The 20095-nt window shown below is 39.7% G+C and overlaps 2 protein-coding genes across 4 annotated transcripts in view; both read left to right on the top strand.

Moving 5' to 3' along the window:
* LOC307004128 (NACHT, LRR and PYD domains-containing protein 3-like) overlaps positions 1-20095 on the top strand; it is a 64040-nt gene that overhangs the window by 2563 nt on the left and 41382 nt on the right. For both annotated transcript variants that reach the window (XM_079623084.1, XM_079623083.1), the window contains exons 3-4: positions 15961-17752; positions 18073-18246. In XM_079623084.1, the coding sequence (XP_079479210.1) occupies positions 15961-17752; positions 18073-18246 (1966 nt within the window). The remainder of the gene's footprint in view (positions 1-15960; positions 17753-18072; positions 18247-20095) is intronic.
* Positions 11222-15482, top strand: LOC307004146 (uncharacterized protein). 2 transcript variants are annotated; one of them, XM_079623125.1, is made up of 5 exons: positions 11222-11244; positions 13257-13836; positions 13936-14079; positions 14272-14527; positions 14797-15482. In XM_079623125.1, exons 2-5 carry the CDS (start codon positions 13615-13617, stop codon positions 15288-15290), a joined length of 1116 nt encoding a protein of 371 aa, XP_079479251.1. In that variant the 5' UTR covers positions 11222-11244; positions 13257-13614; the 3' UTR covers positions 15291-15482. The 2 variants fall into 2 exon arrangements, with proteins under 2 accessions (XP_079479251.1, XP_079479250.1); XM_079623124.1 differs by lacking the exon at positions 11222-11244 and having other exon boundaries at positions 12876-13836.

Here is a 20095-nt window from a genome sequence, read left to right as displayed (position 1 = left end):
TGGCACTGTGTGCAGGTGCCAAGTCCTGTTGGAAAATGAAATTGCATTTCCATAAAGTTGGTCAGCAGCAGGAAGCATGAAGTGCTCTAAAACTTCCTGGTAGACGGCTGCGTTGACCTTGGACCTCAGAAAACACAGTGGACCAACACCAGCAGATGACATGGCACCCCAAACCATCACTGACTGTGGAAACTTTACACTGGACTTCAAGCAACGTGGATTCTGTTCCTCTCCTCTCTTCCTCTAGACTCTTGGACCGCGATTTCCTTCGGAGTGTTTCGACAGGTGGCATGGTCCGCCGAATCAGCGTTTGATTGACAGGGTCGGGAACAGACCACACAATCGCACAACTGTATAAAAGTGAAGTCAACGAATCTTGACCTCGTGGGTTCTTGTCAAGGTGGTTTCAGATCAACAATTGCAAGTGACCACAAGGTGTCACTTCGATTGTTTCGAAGCCTCGACACAATGGCACATTTGCTTCAACTGTTTCATTGTTTCACGAAGCCTCTATCTGCTGCCCACCACCAGAGGTGGGGACAAGTCACACATGGTCAAGTCTAAGCAAGTCTCAAGTCTTAACCATCAAGTCTTCAGTCAAGTCTCAAGTCACAGTTCAGATAAATCAAGGGTTCACCCTAAGCAAGTCAAGTCAAGTCCTGATAAGTTTCAAGTCAAGTCATAGTACTAAAATAAATACAGGTACATTTTTTCGATACATATTTATTTTTGCACAGAAAAGATGAACGTGTATACATATTATGTATCTTATTCATTATACATTTGCTATATATGAATCATATGCATATCTGTGCTACATTAATATTTGAAAATAAAATTAAAAAGTGTTGTTAAAACGTTTAGAGTCTAATGCTACGTCTCTCTGTTGATGTCTATGACGAGTCACGCAAGCACTGTGCTCCTCCACAGCCGAGCCGAGCCCGAGATAAAATAGACAGAATAAACACTTATTATTGGCGTACTGTAGTGATTCAGGATAAGACAAAAATACGGTTTGGAAATTGGATTCATGATGTACCCATTCATTTAATAAATTCTGTTCATTTTGAACACAAAAAGTTACGGACTGCAATAGTTACGGATACAACGGCGTTCTGTTGTGCACGCGCAAATTTAACTGCGTGCATGGCCATGCACTCGCACAAATGCGACCACATCAAATTCTAACTCGCACATTGTCAAAAAATGCGCAGTCTGGAACCCTGTAGTGATCACATCGGCGCCTCCATGTTAGCCTGTCATGCAGTATGGTATAAGCGCAATGCTTTCCCACGCAGTCCACAACTGAAAATGCGCACATTTAATACAGACATTATAGCCTACATCATGTAATATAGAGCGGCTCGCTCATTTTAAGATGCTCATCAACATTAAAATTCAGGGTACGCCACTGTTATAGTCAAATTCCCCAATAGGCTACATCTATTTACGAGACATATCAGTAATGATAATGGTCACATTTTTAATAAGAAAAAAAACATAATATGCAACCAAGGCCAAATTATGACAAAGAGAAAAGATTAATTCATTACATTAGTAATTGTTATAGATCTTAGTGAAACTGACTATAAAGAGATTACTTTCTTACCTTTCCTTCTGGTTCTTGAAATGTCGAATGAAATTTGACGTTGTCGTGTCGGATTCTTGCGTTGCATATTTTGCATCTGGCAAATATTTTTTTATTGGCACAGTCCAGTTCAAAGTTCTTATAGCCAAACGAGACTATTTGTGGAGCTCGACTACTGTCTGTCATGTTTGGCGCGGTTTTAATTGTGCAGCGTTAAAGGCACAGACGCAGACGTTGTGTGATTAGTGGCGCTGACGTGACGTCACAATTTTTTTTAATATTATTAATTTTATTGCTGTTTGTTTATTATAAGTTCAAGTCATTGTCGAGTCTTCCACGTCAAGTCTCAAGTAACTTATTGTCAAGTCAAAGTCAAGTCAAGTCATTTTCATCATTTAATCAAGCAAGTCCTGAAAATTGTGACTCGAGTCAGACTCGAGTCAAGTCATGTGACTCAAGTCCCCCACCTCTGCCCACCACTATCTTTTCCTTCCCTTCGCCTCTCTATTGATGTGCTTGGACACAGAGCCCTGTGAACAGCCAGCCTCTTTAGCAATGACCTTTTGTGTCTTGCTCTCCTTGCGCAAGGTGTCAATGGTCGTCTTTTGGACAACTGTAAAGTCCGCAGTCTTCCCCATGATTGTGTAGCCTACAGAACTAGACTGAGAGACCATTTAAATGCCTTTGCAGGTGTTTTGAGTTAATTAGCTGATTAGAGTGTGGCACCAGGTGTCTTCAATATTGAACCTTTTCACAATATTCTAATTTTCTGAGATACTGAATTTGGGGTTTTCATTAGTTGTCAGTTATAACCATCGAAATTAAAAGAAATAAACACTTGAAATATATCAGTCTGTGTGTAATGAATGTATACATTATACAAGTTTCACTTTTTGAATGGAATTACTGAAATAAATAAACGTTTTCATGATATTGTAATTATAAGACCAGCACCTGTATAGCACAAATTTTATTTCTCGTGCCATTTACGACAGAGATAGTTTTTGCGTGCACATGATACGTAGTTTTTGCGTGCACATGATATGCACTTTATGGTGTGTAATATGCACGCACTCCACACACCCCTAATCCTACCCAAGGGGTTTACAGTGCGTTATATGCACGCAAAAACTATTTTTGTCGTATAAATGGCACGAGAAATAAATTGAGTGCTATAGATACACAACTTTGGTGTTTATGTGGCTAATCATTTGATGTTTGTGTGTAGAGTTACTATGCAAAAACACCACCAAAAACACCATTTCACCAATTATAGAGTTAATAATTTTGAATTAAGTGTTTGCAAGAGATGTCTAATGTTTTGCATGTTGTGTATGTGTGTTTTGTGTGTAGAGTTTCAAGAAATAGTTACATAAATAGAGCCATAGTTTCAGAAATTGTAAGCAATAAAGAAAAAAGAAAAAAAAGTAATATTAAGCATAATGTGTACAGCGTTGTCAACATTGTGACAACGCTGTAACAACCTTCACCACACAACGTAGTTAAAGCAACCTTTTGGCCATGTTGTTAAAACGTTGTTAGAAGGTCGGGTACGTTGTGCCAACGTTCTGTGTTTGCTGGGATTATATGTTCTGACAACAAAGAGTAGTTTAAAACCACAATTAATGCTCTGGGGCCGTATTCACAAAGAATTTTATCTTACCACTAGGAGTACTCCTAAATCGCACTAAAAGATTTTAGCTAGGAGTGTTCTCTTAAAAGTTATTCACAACGCCTTTCAGACCTACTCTTAGTAAGGAAAAATGACAACTCCTAAACTAAGAGTGAGTCTTCGTTGCTATGGATGACGTCAATTCTCATGCATGAGCTTCCTCGCAATGATCACGGTGATTGGTTGTTAGATGACAGGGCCATCATGCGAACCATAACACAGACGCACCAAATCATGAAATTACGACATCTAAATATGTCTGTGTCCTACACAAAAATAATAATAATAATGTCATCGAAATGCATATATAATGACATGTTTGTGCAGGCCCCAGTGAAGTGTAATTCTAAAAAGGCAGAGAGAGAGAGAGAGAGAGAGAAAAGTTGTGAATTAAATTAAATTAAATCAAGGTAGCCTATACCCTAATGAAAACCGCTACTTGCCTAATAATGAAAAATTACACTTGCATTAACACTTGCTTGGTTAATTGACATCCTATTAGCCTAAATAGACTACTTAAAGCAAGGAAATGTTGCTCCTATTGAAGTAATGTAATAGTTGAATGACGGTGGATTATGAACTCGCCAAAACGGAAAAGAGAGCCCAACTGACGCAGGATCAGTCACTGCTGCTGGCCCACTTTATGCTGGAAAAAAAAACATAAAAGGGAAATTCGGCACTGGGATACAACATCGAGAATTGTGAAGTTTGCATCGAACACAATCTGGGTATTGATGGAGTGGGTTTTCTTTCTATTCACAAACACGTCCTCATCCTGACGTGGTGCAATTATTTTAATATGTGTCCCGTCTATAGCACCGACCACTCCAAGCACACCAGCAATATCCATAAAGCTGGCTTTGTTACTTTGGAGTTGGCGAATGTCCAAAGGAAAACTTATGAACTGTCGAATAATATGGGGTCTACAGAGTGCATTGATGGTTTGTTGGATGGATCTGCTTACCGATGGCTGGGATATCGCTAGATCGTCGGCATTACACAATTACATTTCCCCCCGCACTGATTGGGTTGTTGCGATTAGTTGGCGCTGTTATTGCATCCCTCACAAGATCCACAACAATCAGTATTCCCTCACGGTTAAGGGTATCTTTGTAATAACTCTGTGTCATTGAGTGTCTCCAACACACTGTGTCGCGCGGCGATTTTAAGATCCTTTGTGAATAGGTCTTAGTGAGTTAGGAGTCCTCTCGACTTCTTTTAAGCTGTCCCAGACTTAGGTGCTACTTTTAGGGCTAAAATGCTTCGTGAATTACTCTTAGTGGAAAAAATTAGGAGTCCTAAAGTTAGGAGTGACACGCCCATTATTTTTATGAGTTGCTCCTAAATTCGCCTGTTAGGAGCTACTTTTAGCCTTAAAATTCTTTGTGAATACGGCCCCTGGGCCCGTATGTATAAAACTTCTAAGAAATGCTCTTAAGAATAGTCTCAAGCTTTGACTTAAGTATCAAAAAATACTTAGTAAAGAGTAGGACTTTTCTAAGAGTAGGAGACTTTTATAAAGCAGCTAAAAGCAACTTTCAGTAAAGTATAAGACTGATTCTTAAAGTGGGACTTAACCTGTTAACCTTCACCAGAGCGAGGACGCTCTGAAGCGTTTTTTTTTTTTAAATAGTTCAAAGTTACTATCAGATTTAATGTTATTACCTTGACAAACTATACATCATTAAAAATATATAAGTCTCACGTTTCAGTATTTGACCACTATTGTATTCTGAGAAACTTATAGTGACAGTTATGTCTTAATTTGTGTCAGGATTTATGTAATGAAAAAATGAGTCGATACCTTTAATGTGAATTATGAGCATCAGCTGCTCCATTCAGAAAAAAACTCCGGTGCTGTTGTCATGAGAACGCGTGACAAAACAACGTTCCTCAGGGCTTTTGGCTCAAAAATGTGCAGATTTGGAGAAATATTGATATATTCTCATAGGTTTACATCAGATTTCTATAGACAGGAATAATATTTATTGAATTTATATCAAAATGCGTCCATGTAATCATATGCGCGCTGGATACTCTGATGTACTGTGTTTTCAAACCATACAGAAGACTGAGGGCGCCAGAGATACACAGAATAATCCATATACGGATGCACTGCACATGAAGAAGAGCCCTACCATGTGACCTTCCAGGACGTCACTCACAATAACAAAGTTAGCTTTCAGAGATCGTTGTAACATGCAGATAAAGATGTTTTGAAGACAATAAACATGATTGCAATGATATTTGATTTACCTGTGTTCTTCGAGCCATGTCAGGTATTTTTATAATAATAGATTATATGTATAATGTAATGCTAATCTATATAGACTTTACAATAGTGCAGAATAACATAAACTCATTTATTTTCTGTCTGATTTTCTTTTCTGAAGCCAAATAAGCTCATAGAAGATTATTTAAAACACTCGATTTGCGCTTTAAAGTAAGTTTGGAGCACAAACACGGTTTTAATCTCATAAATTGTCGTGTATTGATGGTGTGCTAAGCTAACATGCTAGCTAGCTCTCTAGTTGCACCTGCCATCTAGCTGTTATTTTTTATGATTTTTTTCTAAATCGGAATGCTTACTGAAATATTTATTTATTTAAGAAAGGCATTTGATACAGTTATAAATGTGAAAGGTGAGAACTATGAAAGAAATTAGGGGGTGAAACGGCGTGAATAGCCAGATCGTTAGCCATTATAATGGAGACAAGGGAAAAGCATATTTATGGCCATAAGCCGGCTGGAGAGGTGTGAATGAGTGCAGGAGAGACTGACACTGAATGGGGCTCGTTTGCACCACAAAAAAATAGAGACAATAGACTGAATAGATGCTAATAGATGACAATAAACACAAGTTTGCATTTTAGAGTCAATTCAAAATAAAGTCATTTGAGATGATCTTGAAAAACATTTAACAAAATACAGAGTTTTAGACTTATCACCTTCAAATTTTAAATATAACATGGTCAGACATGTGGCTTTAGCTGGAGTGCATTTCTAGAGTGCTGACGGGCCAACTTCAATTTAATTTTCATGAAGATGTTTCATAAAAATAAATTTCTAATAACTTACACAACTTTGAAGCTATTCATATTTTTTTTTTCATTATGACAATAATTCATTCTACATTTCCAATAAAGTGCCAGGTGTCAGCTTTCAAATGAGATCATGCTTGTGCTTTTAGGACAAAGGGTCAATTAACTGAATCTGTTTTAGGTTCAGAATGCAATTTCTGGGGATTTTTCAAAAATGGCGCTGAAGGCTAACAGGTTAAGTGCTGTGAACTAAGGACTACAATGATGTGAACCCAAAATGGCCGCCCTCAACCTCTGAATCAGCCAATAGTGAGCCTCCAAGGGTGAGGTCACAACAGCATGACACCAATTAAGTAATGTAATTATAATACAATTATTTAATTAAGACACTGAAACTTTAATATTTAAATATTTTTTTTTTAATTGCTTTGCATTGTGCAAAATGATCACAAATTAGTATTGAAGGAAAATTGTCAGATTGACCCATTATTCAAATAGTATTAAAAATGTGTTAAATATTTTGTAAGCGTATTGTGTAGTTGTGCCTGGAGTCAATTGTTTATTTGTGATAACACAATGAAACATTCCAAATTGTACAGACATAATTGTTAGCCAGGCTGTCAAACAAAGAAATTATGAACACGTGAATAAACAAGAGAGGACAATTAAATATTAATAAATGACTATATTGCAGACAATGTATGATTTTTTTTCTTCTGTGAGCTTTTTAGTTTTTCTAAAACCTGTAGCTGTAGTTTGCCCTTTTTTGTCACTTAATATTCAACAATAATATTGATCTGCCTGCTGGCTGTATAGATAAATAAACTAAATAGATAACTAATGATTTTTTACATTGGAAATTAAAGCTTTAGCTTAAGTTCTGCCAGGAAGACTAAATTGTCACATCACTTATTACCTTCTCATCTATCAAATCGTGTTCTAAAAGATCGGTAGGCCTACTTACACACGTCTCAGATGCTGACGCCTACATTCCCCTCCAACCTCCCCACCACCACCACCACCAGGATGGTCCCTCCCCATACCACCCGGGGGTCCTTCATCTGTCCATACCTCATCCCTCGGGGGGTCGGCTGCTTTAGGCAGGAAATGCAGACTCCGTCCCCTCGGATTGCGAGCTATGGGCGGGGCCTACGCCAAAGAACCTTATAACACAATACTTGCTTGATGGGCTGTTAATAAATGTATACTTTGTCACGTCATTTTTCCGAGTCTTTCTGGTAGAAATGAATCAACACTGAACTTACTTAAGCAGGACAATGACACTATTTTCTTCTAGAGTTGCTGTACAGCCAAGACTAACTTTGTTACATTATTTTCCTGTAATCTATGTAAAGCTGCTTTGAAACAATCTGTATTGTAAAAAGCACTGTAGAAATAAAGGTAACTTGAAATAATTTTGTAAGATAAATACCTTCACTAAGTTTAGTGTTTTGTTCTTCTTAACAAAATATAAAAATATTTTCCTCATAATTTGATGGTTTAAGCAAACTTGTAGGGTCATTTAAAAAAAAAATTTGCACATCACTTTTGGCCACTTCTGTATATTTGGTGTGGTCAGTGTAACAATAGTGCTATTCAAGAGCCTGCTAACTGTGGACTGAAGGACTCAAGTCATCACAGATGCACTGCTGCATTTGTCCAGTTGCCAAAAATATAATTATTACTTTCATTTCATTGCCATAAAATTTCTTAAAGGTAAGTTACTAAAGAATACCTTGATGATTAAACTTTGTTATCGTTTGATCAACACATTTAACTACAATACATCATATTTTCATTGAAAAGTGCATGGCCGCGTCCTCTCTGCTACCATCTTGTTACTCCTAACTAGGTTAGGAGACCTCTCCAGCTCTCTTAAATAATTTAGGAGCTGAGACCAAGTCTTAACACTTAGGAACCTTTATGAATCACACTTATTCTTAAGTTTAGGAATAAGAGTAAAATTATGTGATTCTTAGAATTTTGACAAACTTGAGACTTAAATTTTATTTTGAGTGGCTTTATACATACGGGCCCTGGTTTCTACAACTTTCACTTAGGAGCAAAAAATCTGCCTTTAAACTTGAAAGAAATAAAGATTTGACATTTATCGTGATAATTATCGATATCGACTGATATCATTTTTTTTTTTTTTGATAATCCAGCCCAGCCCTAGTACCAATCCAATAAATGCTCAGGTAGGAATTAGAAAAAAAGAAAGTTCCCTTTCAAGGGAACTCAAGCTGCGTCGAGACGCAGTGGGAACGCCCTGCGTCAAAATGTTTCGGAGACCGGCTGGTCCTCACCGCATACATTTGTTAGATTTTATGACTTGGATCTTGGCTCCACTCCAGGGTCTAGGGTGCTTCTTCTTAGTGTGCGCATTGACTTCACACAGAACAGGCATTTGTCATATGGCGTCGTGGGTATAGGGTTCCCACCGCGTCTCGACGCAGCTCGAGTTCCCTTGAAAGGAAACGTCTCAGGTTACGTATGTAACCCTGGTTCCCTGAGAGGGAACGAGACGCTGCGTCGCCTTGCCATACTCCCGGCATGCCTATGATCGACTTGCTTCAGGCTTTTCAGAAGCTAGCATGGTCTGATCTCAAGGGTGCCTTATAGCTTCCTCGTCGATGACGTCACCCGCCTATGACGTCTCGTCTTTCCATTGGACTGATTATATACTTGCTTCACGACGCAATCACGCAGGGCGTTCCCACCGCGTCTCGACGCAGCGTCTCGTTCCCTCTCAGGGAACCAGGGTTACATACGTAACCCGAGACGTTATTCCGACATTTTAAAACTGAAACCAACTGCATTCAAGTCAGCATTTGTAAAGGTGTTTCCATCACCATATATGTTGTCAACTTCAGCATGATCAGTGTAAGATGTGCATGTAAACACTATTGCAGTACAAGTGTGATTAATTTGAATTGCAGTTTTGTCACACATGTGTTGTAGTTGCAGGGTTTCCGCGGGGTTGTAAAAGGTAGTAAAAGGTAGTAAATTAAATTATGCCAAATTAAGGCCAGTAAAAAGTAGTAAAAAGTAGTAAACGTCATCTGACGAGGTAGTAAATTTTCGAAGCCCCATCTAACTGGGTCTAACTTCAATTAGGGTAACTTACGTGTGAATTTATTTTTATTTTGAGTCGGACCCAAAGACAGAGAAAAGAAAGGTCGGACGTGAGTGAACGGAATGACGTCACGCGATGTGTACGTTGAGCGGTTCAAGCTGGTACCTTGGCGGTAAACCTCTGCTCCGCGCGAGTTTAACAAGTAACTTAAATATGGGCAAGTGCAAGTTTTCGGACCTCTGGCTGGAGGAGGCTCGGTTTAAAGACTGGCTTAGGCCAGTAGTTGGAAACAGTCGAGAAGCTTTTTGCAACGTTTGCAAGAAAACTATAAATATTACTTGGATGGGGGTGAAGGCGGTTAATTCCCACAGGGAGTCTACTAGCCACCAAGCCAGGATGCGGGGAGGACGTAACACTCAGCTACCGCTATCGCTGTTTTGCGCTGGACCAACGGCTACATCGGGGCTATCAACATCCACTGCTTCCTCAACCTTGCCTGGTCGCTCCTCGCAGTCCACTGCCAGTAATCCTCCTACCACCAGCATACAGACGATCTGCACCACCACCGCTACGCTACAGGCTGAAGTACTATGGTGTTTAGACTTGGCAGTGAAACACCACTCGTTCAAGTCCAATGATGGCATAGGAGAGCTGTTTAGCATGATATTCCCGGATTCCCAAATCGCCAAATCGTTCGCTTTGGCCAAAGACAAGACCAGCTACATGATCAAATTTGGCATCGCCCCCTATTTTAAGAAGCAACTGGTTGAAGCTATAAATCATGCCGGACCATACGTACTTATGTTTGATGAGAGTCTGAATGAATCGTCAAAGAAAAAACAAATGGACATACACATTCGTTTTTTGGAGGATGGCTGTGTCCGCTCGAGGTATTTTGGCTCACAATTTCTGGGACATGGAAGAGCTGAGGATCTGTTGCAGCACATCAAAGTAAGTTTATTTTTATATACTTGTTTTCAAGCATTGAGAACAGTTTAATAAGCTATCTTGTCATTTTTGCCTATTAGTTTGTCTTACAGTTTTATTGATCACTAGACAGGGTCCCCACGGATCCTTAAAAAGTCTTAAAAGGTCTTAAATTCGATTTTTTTATTATTTAAGGCTAGCCTGGGTTTCCCCATACTGCCTTTGCGCAGCGCGATTTTATTCACGCTGAAAGGCAGTCTGGAGACCATGGACCAGATTTTCGCCTCGTTTAGGGAACCAATCACAGAACGGGGAGGGAGCAGCAAGACGATGACGACATGCGACACTACTAAGCAGTTTGTTTATATCTATGGATTCAACATGGCAGCAGACGCGATTCACGCGAAGCTACCTTTTGATGCAGCCTTAGATATTGTTCTAAGTAGTTTAGAACGCAAGTTTATTTTGAAAAAAGAGCAGCTTTTGGCGTCTCTACATACGTCGTCTGGTATAATGGAAACGATTGGCTATGAGCTACGTACAGGCGCATTTGATAGACATTCTTAGCACCCAATAAACGGCGCCGGTCATTCGTAAACCACGCCTCAAATACGAGAAAATGCACATGTGGTTCCCAGACCCAAGTCTCAACGAGAATTGGGTCTGGCGTCAGCCAGGCTAATTTAAGGCCATAAAAAGCCTTAAAGTCTTATTTTTACTTATGAAATGTCTTAAATTTTAGATGACACTTTGACGTAGGCTATCTAAATTTTTTCCAAATGAAAACTATCTACACGTACGTATTATTTTTTATTATTCTATCTTTGTGGATTTGCTTGTTCACGTGACAATTCGCGTCATATACGGCAGCGTACGTCTACGTCTACGTCTGTGTCCTGCGCGCGAGAGGATAAGAGATCGAGTAAATGTCAGTTCAATAGTAAGTTCATTCTTTGTGCTTAGGATTGTCTATAGGGCTGGGCGATATGGCCAAAAAAAAATATCACGATATTTTTTTTTATATCAGTCGATATCGATAATTATCGATAAATGTCAAATCTTTATTTATTTCAAGTTTAAAGACAGATTTGTACTCCTAAGTGAAAGCTGTAGAAACCAGAGCGTTGTGTTTTTAAACTACTCTTTATTGTCAGAACATATCATGACAAACACTTGACAAACAGGTGAACATTTCACAAATCCGAGGTAGAACATTCAAATATTTGACATTTTTCATTAACAAAATAAATATCTTTATTTCAGTAGTATTAGCTTGAGTTAGGATGATTTACTATATACAATTTATGTTCATTAACAAAAACAGTAACATCTGTTAAAAAAAGTAACAACATTATTTTTATTTGGTAAAATGTTATATTCTTTAGTTGTATTAAAATTAACCATTGGTCATCCAGCATCATGCATTTAGATCATGATAACTACAGATAAAATGTAACTATGGTTTCTATGGTATTTATGAAAACCAGTAGCCTAAATACATTATTAAAAACTGTAATTATATTCCATTAGTCCTTTAATACAATGTCTATATTAATAATATTATACAATTCAATATATGTATATCCCACATTTCATGGTGCAGTTAATATTACTAGGCTAACGTTACAGTAACGTTAAATCCGTGTTAAATGATGGGAATGTGTAGACGGAGAAGCCTTCTGACTGTATCGTTGCGCACACAGTGTTTCTGTTTCTCCTGTTCGTCAGCGCGGTCTCATCTGCCTTTAAACCGGTTTAAATCACTGAGACATTTGTGTTCTTCACTGAATTCAAGCGCTTCTCACTGGATCTAGTGACCGAGACCGATCAGAGTAAACGCGTCTGCTCGAGTGAACTCGGGCTCGCGCTGCCGTTTGGACTTTGAGCCAAACGGATAAACGGTCCGTGTGGCGCGCGCGGTTCAAATGAGATTCGTTCCGCTTTTGGCGCAAAAACATTATCGAACATTTATCGAACTCTTGATATCGTTTTATCGAGAAAAATTATATCGCGATAATTATCGTTATCGTTTTATCGCCCAGCCCTAATTGTCTATGAACTATGATGATATTGTAATCATTGTTTAAACTACGTACAACGAGGCACTGCCAGTTCGAGCTGACATCGCGTTTGTCTCTCATGCTTGCTTTCACTGCGTGATGTGTCAGTGCAGTTATAGATATGTCCCCAAATGAGTTTTTGTCTTATTGTATTTATATCATATTATGTTGTTATATTAGAATATCACGAGCAAGAGTGCAGTTTTCCTGTGCACAATTGCAAATGTGCTATTTATTTTATACAACTGTTAAATTAACAATAAAGTTAACATTGTGTGTTACTTTTTAGACACAATATTGTTCGTTTCCCCCTTTATTTCGCCGACGAGAATTTCATAATGAAACTGTAGTCCAACAGACAGCGATTCTTTTTTTAAACTGAAATCCGCGTTTTGAACGAATCATTTGATTCAATGAATGAATCGGCCGTTTGAACAAATCGGTTGAATGACTCCAACAACTCGCTTATTAAGACAGTGACTTACTGCCACCTACTGACGGGTTGAGTTTCATAATTAAAGTACCCTTTAATTAAAATGTTAAAATTATAAATCATTTCATATTTAAATATTGAATAGCTTTATTTATGCAATTGCAAATTAAGTGTAAATATAGTAATGCCAGTTCGGATGCCGCTTCTGTGTCACCTCTGCACTGCAAGGATGGATTTTAATTTAATTATTTAATTTGACAGTGGTACTGTGTTATTCTAATATAATTTAATTTGAATGTTTAAGAATTTGACATAAAAGGTGATGCATACCTCTAAATACGTTTAGAAATAATTTTTGATTCTGTATACAGTTTTACTGTCGGTCTGTATATTGAATGTGGTTTACTTAATCAATAAATGTTATTTAAACAAAACTTTCTTCTGTGTGATAATTCACAGGAATGTTACTCAGCTCAACATGAGGCGGCTCCTCTCTGTGGGAATGGATGGCCCCAACGTAAACTTCAAGCTCCTCGATCTCCTTCAAAAGGACCATACCGAGCTGTATGGAGGTGCTCAAGTCCTGATAGTTGGGAGCTGTGGACTTCACACTCTCCACAATGCCATGAAGGCAGGCTTTACAGCCTGGCAAATTGACAAGCTCCTGCCTGCGCTCCATTTCCTCTTTCACAACGTTCCTGCCCGCAGAGAGGACTACACCATCACCACTGGGTCATCCTGCTTTCCCCTCTCTTTCTGTGGCCACAGATGGGTAGAAAATGTGCCAGTTGCCGAGAGAGTCCTGGAAATTTAGCCTATGATTCAGAAATACATCAATGCTGCAGAGAATAAGAAGGTTCAAAAACCAAACACGGCCTCTTATGACGCCATCCTGGCAGCACAGGGGGATCCACTCTTAATCCCAAAGCTCCAATTCTTCCTCTCCATTGCAAGAAGTTTCAACCCCTTTCTCCAAAAATACCAGACAGATGAGCCTGTGTTGCTATTTTTGGCAAAAGATTTAACTCAGCTTCTCTTGGTGAGTATCACTGTAAAGGTTTTGATTAACTCATTTGAATGTAAACCTGTATTAATTGATGGAATGGCTTGGTAACTATCTGCTTGTTGTCATCATCAGAGTTTACTGAGGCGCTTCATCAGAAGGGAGCTCATTCAAGACCTAACCCCCCTGCAGCTCATTAAATTGGACATCTCTGATGAGAAGAACTGGATCTCCCTCAAAAGGGTAGACATAGGCTTGGGGGCTGAATCTTCCATCAAGGTAATTTCATTGTTGTTTATTTGTTTTACACAGTTACACAATCACAATTACATACAATTTGTTCACTATGAATATTTATGATCATTAATATTATACAAACATTTCCTTTCAAAGAAAACATTGACATGGGTGTTCCTTAAATAAATAATTATTATATTAATTAATTATTAAATTAATAATGTTCCTTAATAGGCACTCCTGGGCAAACCAGGATCCAAGATAGGGGAACACTCCGTACTCAGCCTGAGAAGAGAGTGTTTGCAGAGTCCGATTCGAATCATAAAGAAACTGCAAGAAAGGTCCCCATTGAAATTCCCCATTGTTAGGCAGATTGCCTGCCTGGATCCCACAAAGATGGTCAAAGATCCAGAGTGGTGCATCGTACAGATGAAGGCATTAGTACAAACTTTCATCCAGGGACAGCAGCTGGCAGGTGGCATTGCAGCTGGTAAGAAAATATTGTACAGGGACAGTAGAGCTGGATAGGTTATTTAAATGGAGTAAGGACTTGTGCTCATTTGTGGTTTTCTGCCTTTTTAAGAGGTTTGAAAATGTCAATGATCAGTTTGTAATTTAGGCAAGACCATTGTGTACCCAGGTTGAGAACCACTGCTTTAGATACTGTTGTGTATCTATGATGAACTGTATGTACTTTTGTTGAATGGATGATGACGCAGTTGACTGGTATTTATTTAAATTTTCCTTTCAATGTTGCAGGTGATGTCATCATTCAGCAGTTCACTTCCTTGCTCTCGGTTGTGGGCAGAGAAGAAGAGTTTGTTTCTTTCCAACCCCTGAGGCAGCGTCTGGATGTATTTCTCCACTCCAAACTCTGCACGTCCCACCCTGACCTGCTCAAGTTCTGTCAAAGTGCTCTCCTCCTGTCCCATGGACAAGCCACAGTGGAGAGAGGCTTCTCAGTTAACAAGGAGGTAGAAACATGCAACCTTCGCGAGGAATCTCTCGAAGCCCTCAGGTTAATCTGCGATAAAGTAATTGTCTGTGGTGGCGTTCTGAAAGTTCCTCTGACCAAGGAGCTCTTGGCATCTGCTGCTTCAGCAAGGTCACAATACAGGCTGTACCTTGATAGTGAGCGGAAAAAAAAGGAGAGTGCCACACAAGAGCTGAAGAGGAAAGCAGCAGAGAAAGAGCTGGAGGACCTCCGGAACCAGCGGCAGGTACTCGGTAGTGTGTGCCATTCTGAAGAATGAAGCCGACAAGTGGGCAGAGATGGCTGAGGGAAAGGCAGGAACAAAGATGGCTGAGCTCATCACAAAATCCAACTCTCTTCGAAGAAGGCACAAGGACAAAAAAGCAGAACTTCTCGAAGTGGAAAAATTGATAGAAGAAAAGGCCGGACAACTAAGGCACTTGTGATCCTGCTTTAGCAACTTTTATGTTTGTTGTTAAGTCAATTCATTGTTTATTCTCTCTCTCTCTCTCTCTCTCTCTCTGCCTCTCTCTCTCTCTCTCTCTCTCTCTCTCTCGCGCGCTCTCTCTCTCGGACAGTGCTTGGCTTGTCCAGTGTTGAAGTTATTTTTTTCATCTCCCTCCCAGTGTTGAAAGTTGAAATTAAGTTATAATTGCCTCATTAAAGATATTTCTGGAAAGATATTTCATGTCTTTATTTTTCACTTTACTTAACACTTAACACTGCTACAGTTGAAGTTTGAAGCCGTGTTGGTAGTAAAAATATTTTGATGGTAGTAAAATAGGTGGTAAAAAGGTAGTAAATTCAATTTAAGAATCTCTGTATAAACCCTGAGTTATTTTTGTAATGGGAACTGCAGACCAGGTTACAAATTACATATAGGTTTTATTAGGAAAGAATGAAAAACATGATCAGTTAGTCTCTGCTGTCTTTTTCCCTCTTTTTTGAAGGTCCAACTGCAAACGGCAGACCAGCCACTCTTCCTGATTACACAGAGGCCAGCTGCAGACTGAAGGACATATTAAAACAGGAGTGTGAGCGGATATTGGTTGGTAATTCACAGACGGGTCATAAGAAAAACCTGAACGATATCTACACTGATTTATATGTGGTGGAGAATGAGACTGGAGGAAGAGTGAACGAGCATGAGGTGAGACAGATCGAATCAAATCACAACCGACTGACTGCCAAGGAGACGGCAATCCAGTGTAATGACATGTTTAAACAAAACACAAAGGTACTGACGATGGGGATCGCAGGCGTAGGAAAAACTGTCTCTGTCAATAAATTCATCCTTGACTGGGCTGAAGGAAAAGAAAATCAGGATATAACCTTCATTTTTCCTCTGCCATTCCGTGAGCTAAACCTGATAACAGAGAACTGCAGTCTCATGGAACTGCTTCACGAACACTTCTTTAGTGATCCTAAAGAACTGCCCTCTCTTCCTAAAGGTGATGGTAAAGTCTTGTTCATTTTTGATGGACTGGATGAATGTCGCTTCCCTTTGAGCTTTACAGAGGTTGGCAGATTTACAGATGTTCACGAAAAAACAACAGTGAGTAAGATAGTTACAAGTCTTATCAAGAAACACCTGGTTCCCTCTGCTCTCATCTGGATTACATCCAGACCAGCAGCATCCAGTCTTATACCCCGAAACTACATTGATCAGGTGACAGAGGTGCGAGGATTTAACGATGAGCAGAAAGAGCAATACTTCAGAAATAACAGCAGTCCTGAGGTTGCTAGAAAACTCATCAGTCACATCAAGAAATCCAGGAGCCTGTACATCATGTGCCACATCCCAGTCTTCTGCTGGATCTCTCTTATTGTGCTTCAGCCTCTACTGTCTCGAGAGAGCAATGACAAAACACCCACAACTCTCACAGGGATGTACATAAGCTTCTTAATTTCTCAGCAGCAACAGATGAAAGCAAAATACTGTGATGGCCCTCAACCTAAAGCCAAAGTCAGGTCTTTTGATGAGATTATTCTGAAGCTTGGGAAACTGGCCTTCCAACAGTTGGAGAAAGGAAACCTGATTTTCTACAAAGAAGATCTTGAGAAGTGTGGACTAGATATCAGAAAAGGGTCGTTGTACTCTGGGTTATGCACTCAGATCTTTCAGAAGGAAAAGGTTTCAGCAAGAAAGGTTTACAGCTTTGTACATCTCAGCGTACAGGAATTCCTTGCTGCTCTTTATGTGTTTTTCATGGGAAGAGACAAGAGAACAAACCTATTTCTTCAGTCCTGGAGAGAAAATCTGACATGGAAACTGTCCAAAAAGCCACTGTTTAAGCTTCATAAGGCTGCAGTCAACAAGGCTTTACAAAGCAAGAACGGACACCTGGATCTTTTCCTCCGGTTCCTCCTGGGTCTTTCATTGTCCAATCAGAGTGACCTGGAGGAACTACTGCCAAAACTGAAACTGAAAACACAGAATGTTAAAGACACTGTTGACTATATCAAACAGACAATAGAGACAGAGAAATCAGTAGAGAGGACCATCAATCTCTTCTACTGTCTGAGTGAACTGAAAGATGACTTTGTGGAGGAAATCCAGAAGAATTTGAGCTCAGGAAATCTTTCAGCAGAGAATCTCTCCTCTGCTCAGTGGTCTGGTCTGGTGTTTGTGCTCCTGATGTCAGAAGAGACTCAGGAGAAGTTTGAACTGCAGAAATACAGAAGATCTGATGAAGCAGTGATGAGACTGCTGCCAGTGATCAAAAACACCAGAAGAGCACTGTAAGAGTCTTCTTTACAATCATTTATACAATGTTAATAATTTTAATTGGGCTTAATCTTACACAAGTGTTTTGGTTGCCAAGACTACTCAGAAAAAAATGAATAAATGTAATTATCAGGCAAGTTGGGTCAGGCATCAGGCAAAACTCAGAAACCTGAGTTTTAAACCATTTTATTATAGAAACTTAAAATACTGTGTTTTTTTAGCTTTACTTACATCACTTCAGTCAAAGGCTTTTCCAAAATGTCTGTTCACCAGATTAACCTAATGAACACTACTATTGCATTACTGTTGCATTACTGTTTTGTTCTCTACACAGTTTATATAGCTGTAATCTCACTGCTCAGTGTTGTGAGAGTTTGTCTTCAGTTCTAAAATTCACAAACTCCTTCCTGAGAGAGCTGGACCTGAGTAACAATGACCTGCAGGATTCTGGAGTGAAGCTTCTGTCTGATGGACTGAAGAGTCCAAACTGTCACCTGGAGATACTGAGGTAAATGTTTGTAATGAAATACTATCACAATAAATTATTTTGTCACAGAATTTGCCATTTGCTCTCAATGGAATGCCAGAACAAGAGACAAATGTCATGTTTCAGGTGTGCATCATCGGCTTTCACCTGTTGTCTGTGTACGTCCTGTCATTTTCCTGCAGCTTGTGACCTGGGCAATCAGTACTGATTATTCAGCGCAGGTGTGCACAGATCACAAGCTGATTTCCCTCACCTGTTGCTCATTCCGTTTCCGTTATATAGGCCCTGTCCCAAATGGCACACTCCGGACTTGTGGACTTCCTCAGAGTCCTCACTTTGGTGACATCATGTAGTGCAGACCTATAGGGCCCTTGGCGCGAGTCCACGAGGGCGCATTGAGAGTTATTTTTGGGACAGACTCGATCGTCACACCGGAAATAGGAAGACGGTCCGGGTGTTGTTTAAATATTCATACTACATTTACATATGACTCAGTCAGAGCCGATCAGCCCTATACGCTCACTACGCAAGCTGGGTAAGGGCCCCGCAAATTACTCAAGGCCCCACCTCCCCCTCGTGTCATGGCGCGTCAATTAAAAGTGGGGTATGTGATTTGCAAAACGGCTGGCAGATTTTTAAAATACACAACTCAAATGGTCTACCTTCTTTCCTTTGACTCCACCCATTCAAAGAACATGGACATGGGTGGGGGGAGGGGGGGATGGTACGACCGATTGATTGACGCACTTACTTTCCAATGATTCTAGGTGGTCTTGAAAATGATTGGCTGGAGTTTTTCGAGTCCTGCCCGTTCCACAGATGATTAAATTGCTTAATTTTTATTTCAGTGCTTCTAACTCAGTGGCTGTAAGTGGGTTAGGAATAGGATTTTAAGTGATTTTGAAAAAAAGGCCAAAAAAGAGAATTACATACCCCACCTTTAATGTTTACAGCAGGGGTGCCCAATCCTGCTCCTGGCGATCGACTGTCCTGCACAGTTCATCTCCAACCCTAATCAAACACACCTGAAGCAACCAATTAAGGTCTTCAGAGCACGTCAGGATCACTTGAAAATTAAAGGCAGGTGTGTTTGATTAGGGTTGGAGATGAACTGTGCAGGACAGTCGATCGCCAGGAGCAGGATTGGGCACCCCTGGTTTACAACATCCATGACAAAATGAAGCGTAATTATCCTTCTGGTCACGAAAAGAGGGGAAAAAAAACATGAGGGTGAATTGCGGGAACAACAATCGGGTAAACTTGTGTTCTCTCCTCTCTAAGTTTGCTGTCAGCAAAGTTAAGTTTATGTGCATTTCTATTGTGTTTTTTCGGTCTTGCTAGTTGTTAACCTAGCTGTGCAGACAGGCAGTGCATCTCTTGCATATGGTTTTAATAATCTTAATAATGTAACCGAGCGTTTGTACAGGGTTCACCTAACAATACAGAAATAATAAAATAATAAATGATAGCAGTTTGAACTCTTCTCCACTTTATTATATACCACACATCAGATCACCAACTCCAAAACCCTGCGACACTCCATTACTAAGTGCGCATCTACGGCAAGCCCCGGAGGGGAAAATACATTGCATGCAGACATATACAACGAGCGCCAGTACATCATTATTATGATAAAGTAACAAAGTAACAGACTTTGTTGGATTCTGTCATGATGCATGTACAATCCAACAAAATCTGTTACAACAATAATCTATAAAAAAAGATTACTCCAGGATAGTTACTCCATCAATAGCTGTCATTGTTGTTCAGGGCTGCCAACTCTCACGCATTGAGCGTGAGACTCAAGCAATTTGCCCTTTTCACACGCTCTTACGCCACACATCCATTTTCTCACGCAGAAAAAAATCGT

This window comes from Phoxinus phoxinus, assembly GCF_949152265.1.
Source record: "Phoxinus phoxinus genome assembly, chromosome: 9".
Taxonomy (NCBI): Eukaryota; Metazoa; Chordata; class Actinopteri; order Cypriniformes; family Leuciscidae; genus Phoxinus; species Phoxinus phoxinus.
Note: the sequence above shows the minus strand (reverse complement) of the source record. Positions and strands in the feature narration are given on the sequence as shown.

Coding starts and splice junctions, on each gene's coding strand:
- LOC307004146 (XM_079623125.1), top strand. CDS start 13,615: ATGATTCAGAAATACATCAATGCTGCAGAGAATAAGAAGGTTCAAAAA. Junction 13,837..13,935: donor ATTTAACTCAGCTTCTCTTG/GTGAGTATCACT, acceptor TGTCATCATCAG/AGTTTACTGAGGCGCTTCAT. Junction 14,080..14,271: donor GGGCTGAATCTTCCATCAAG/GTAATTTCATTG, acceptor GTTCCTTAATAG/GCACTCCTGGGCAAACCAGG.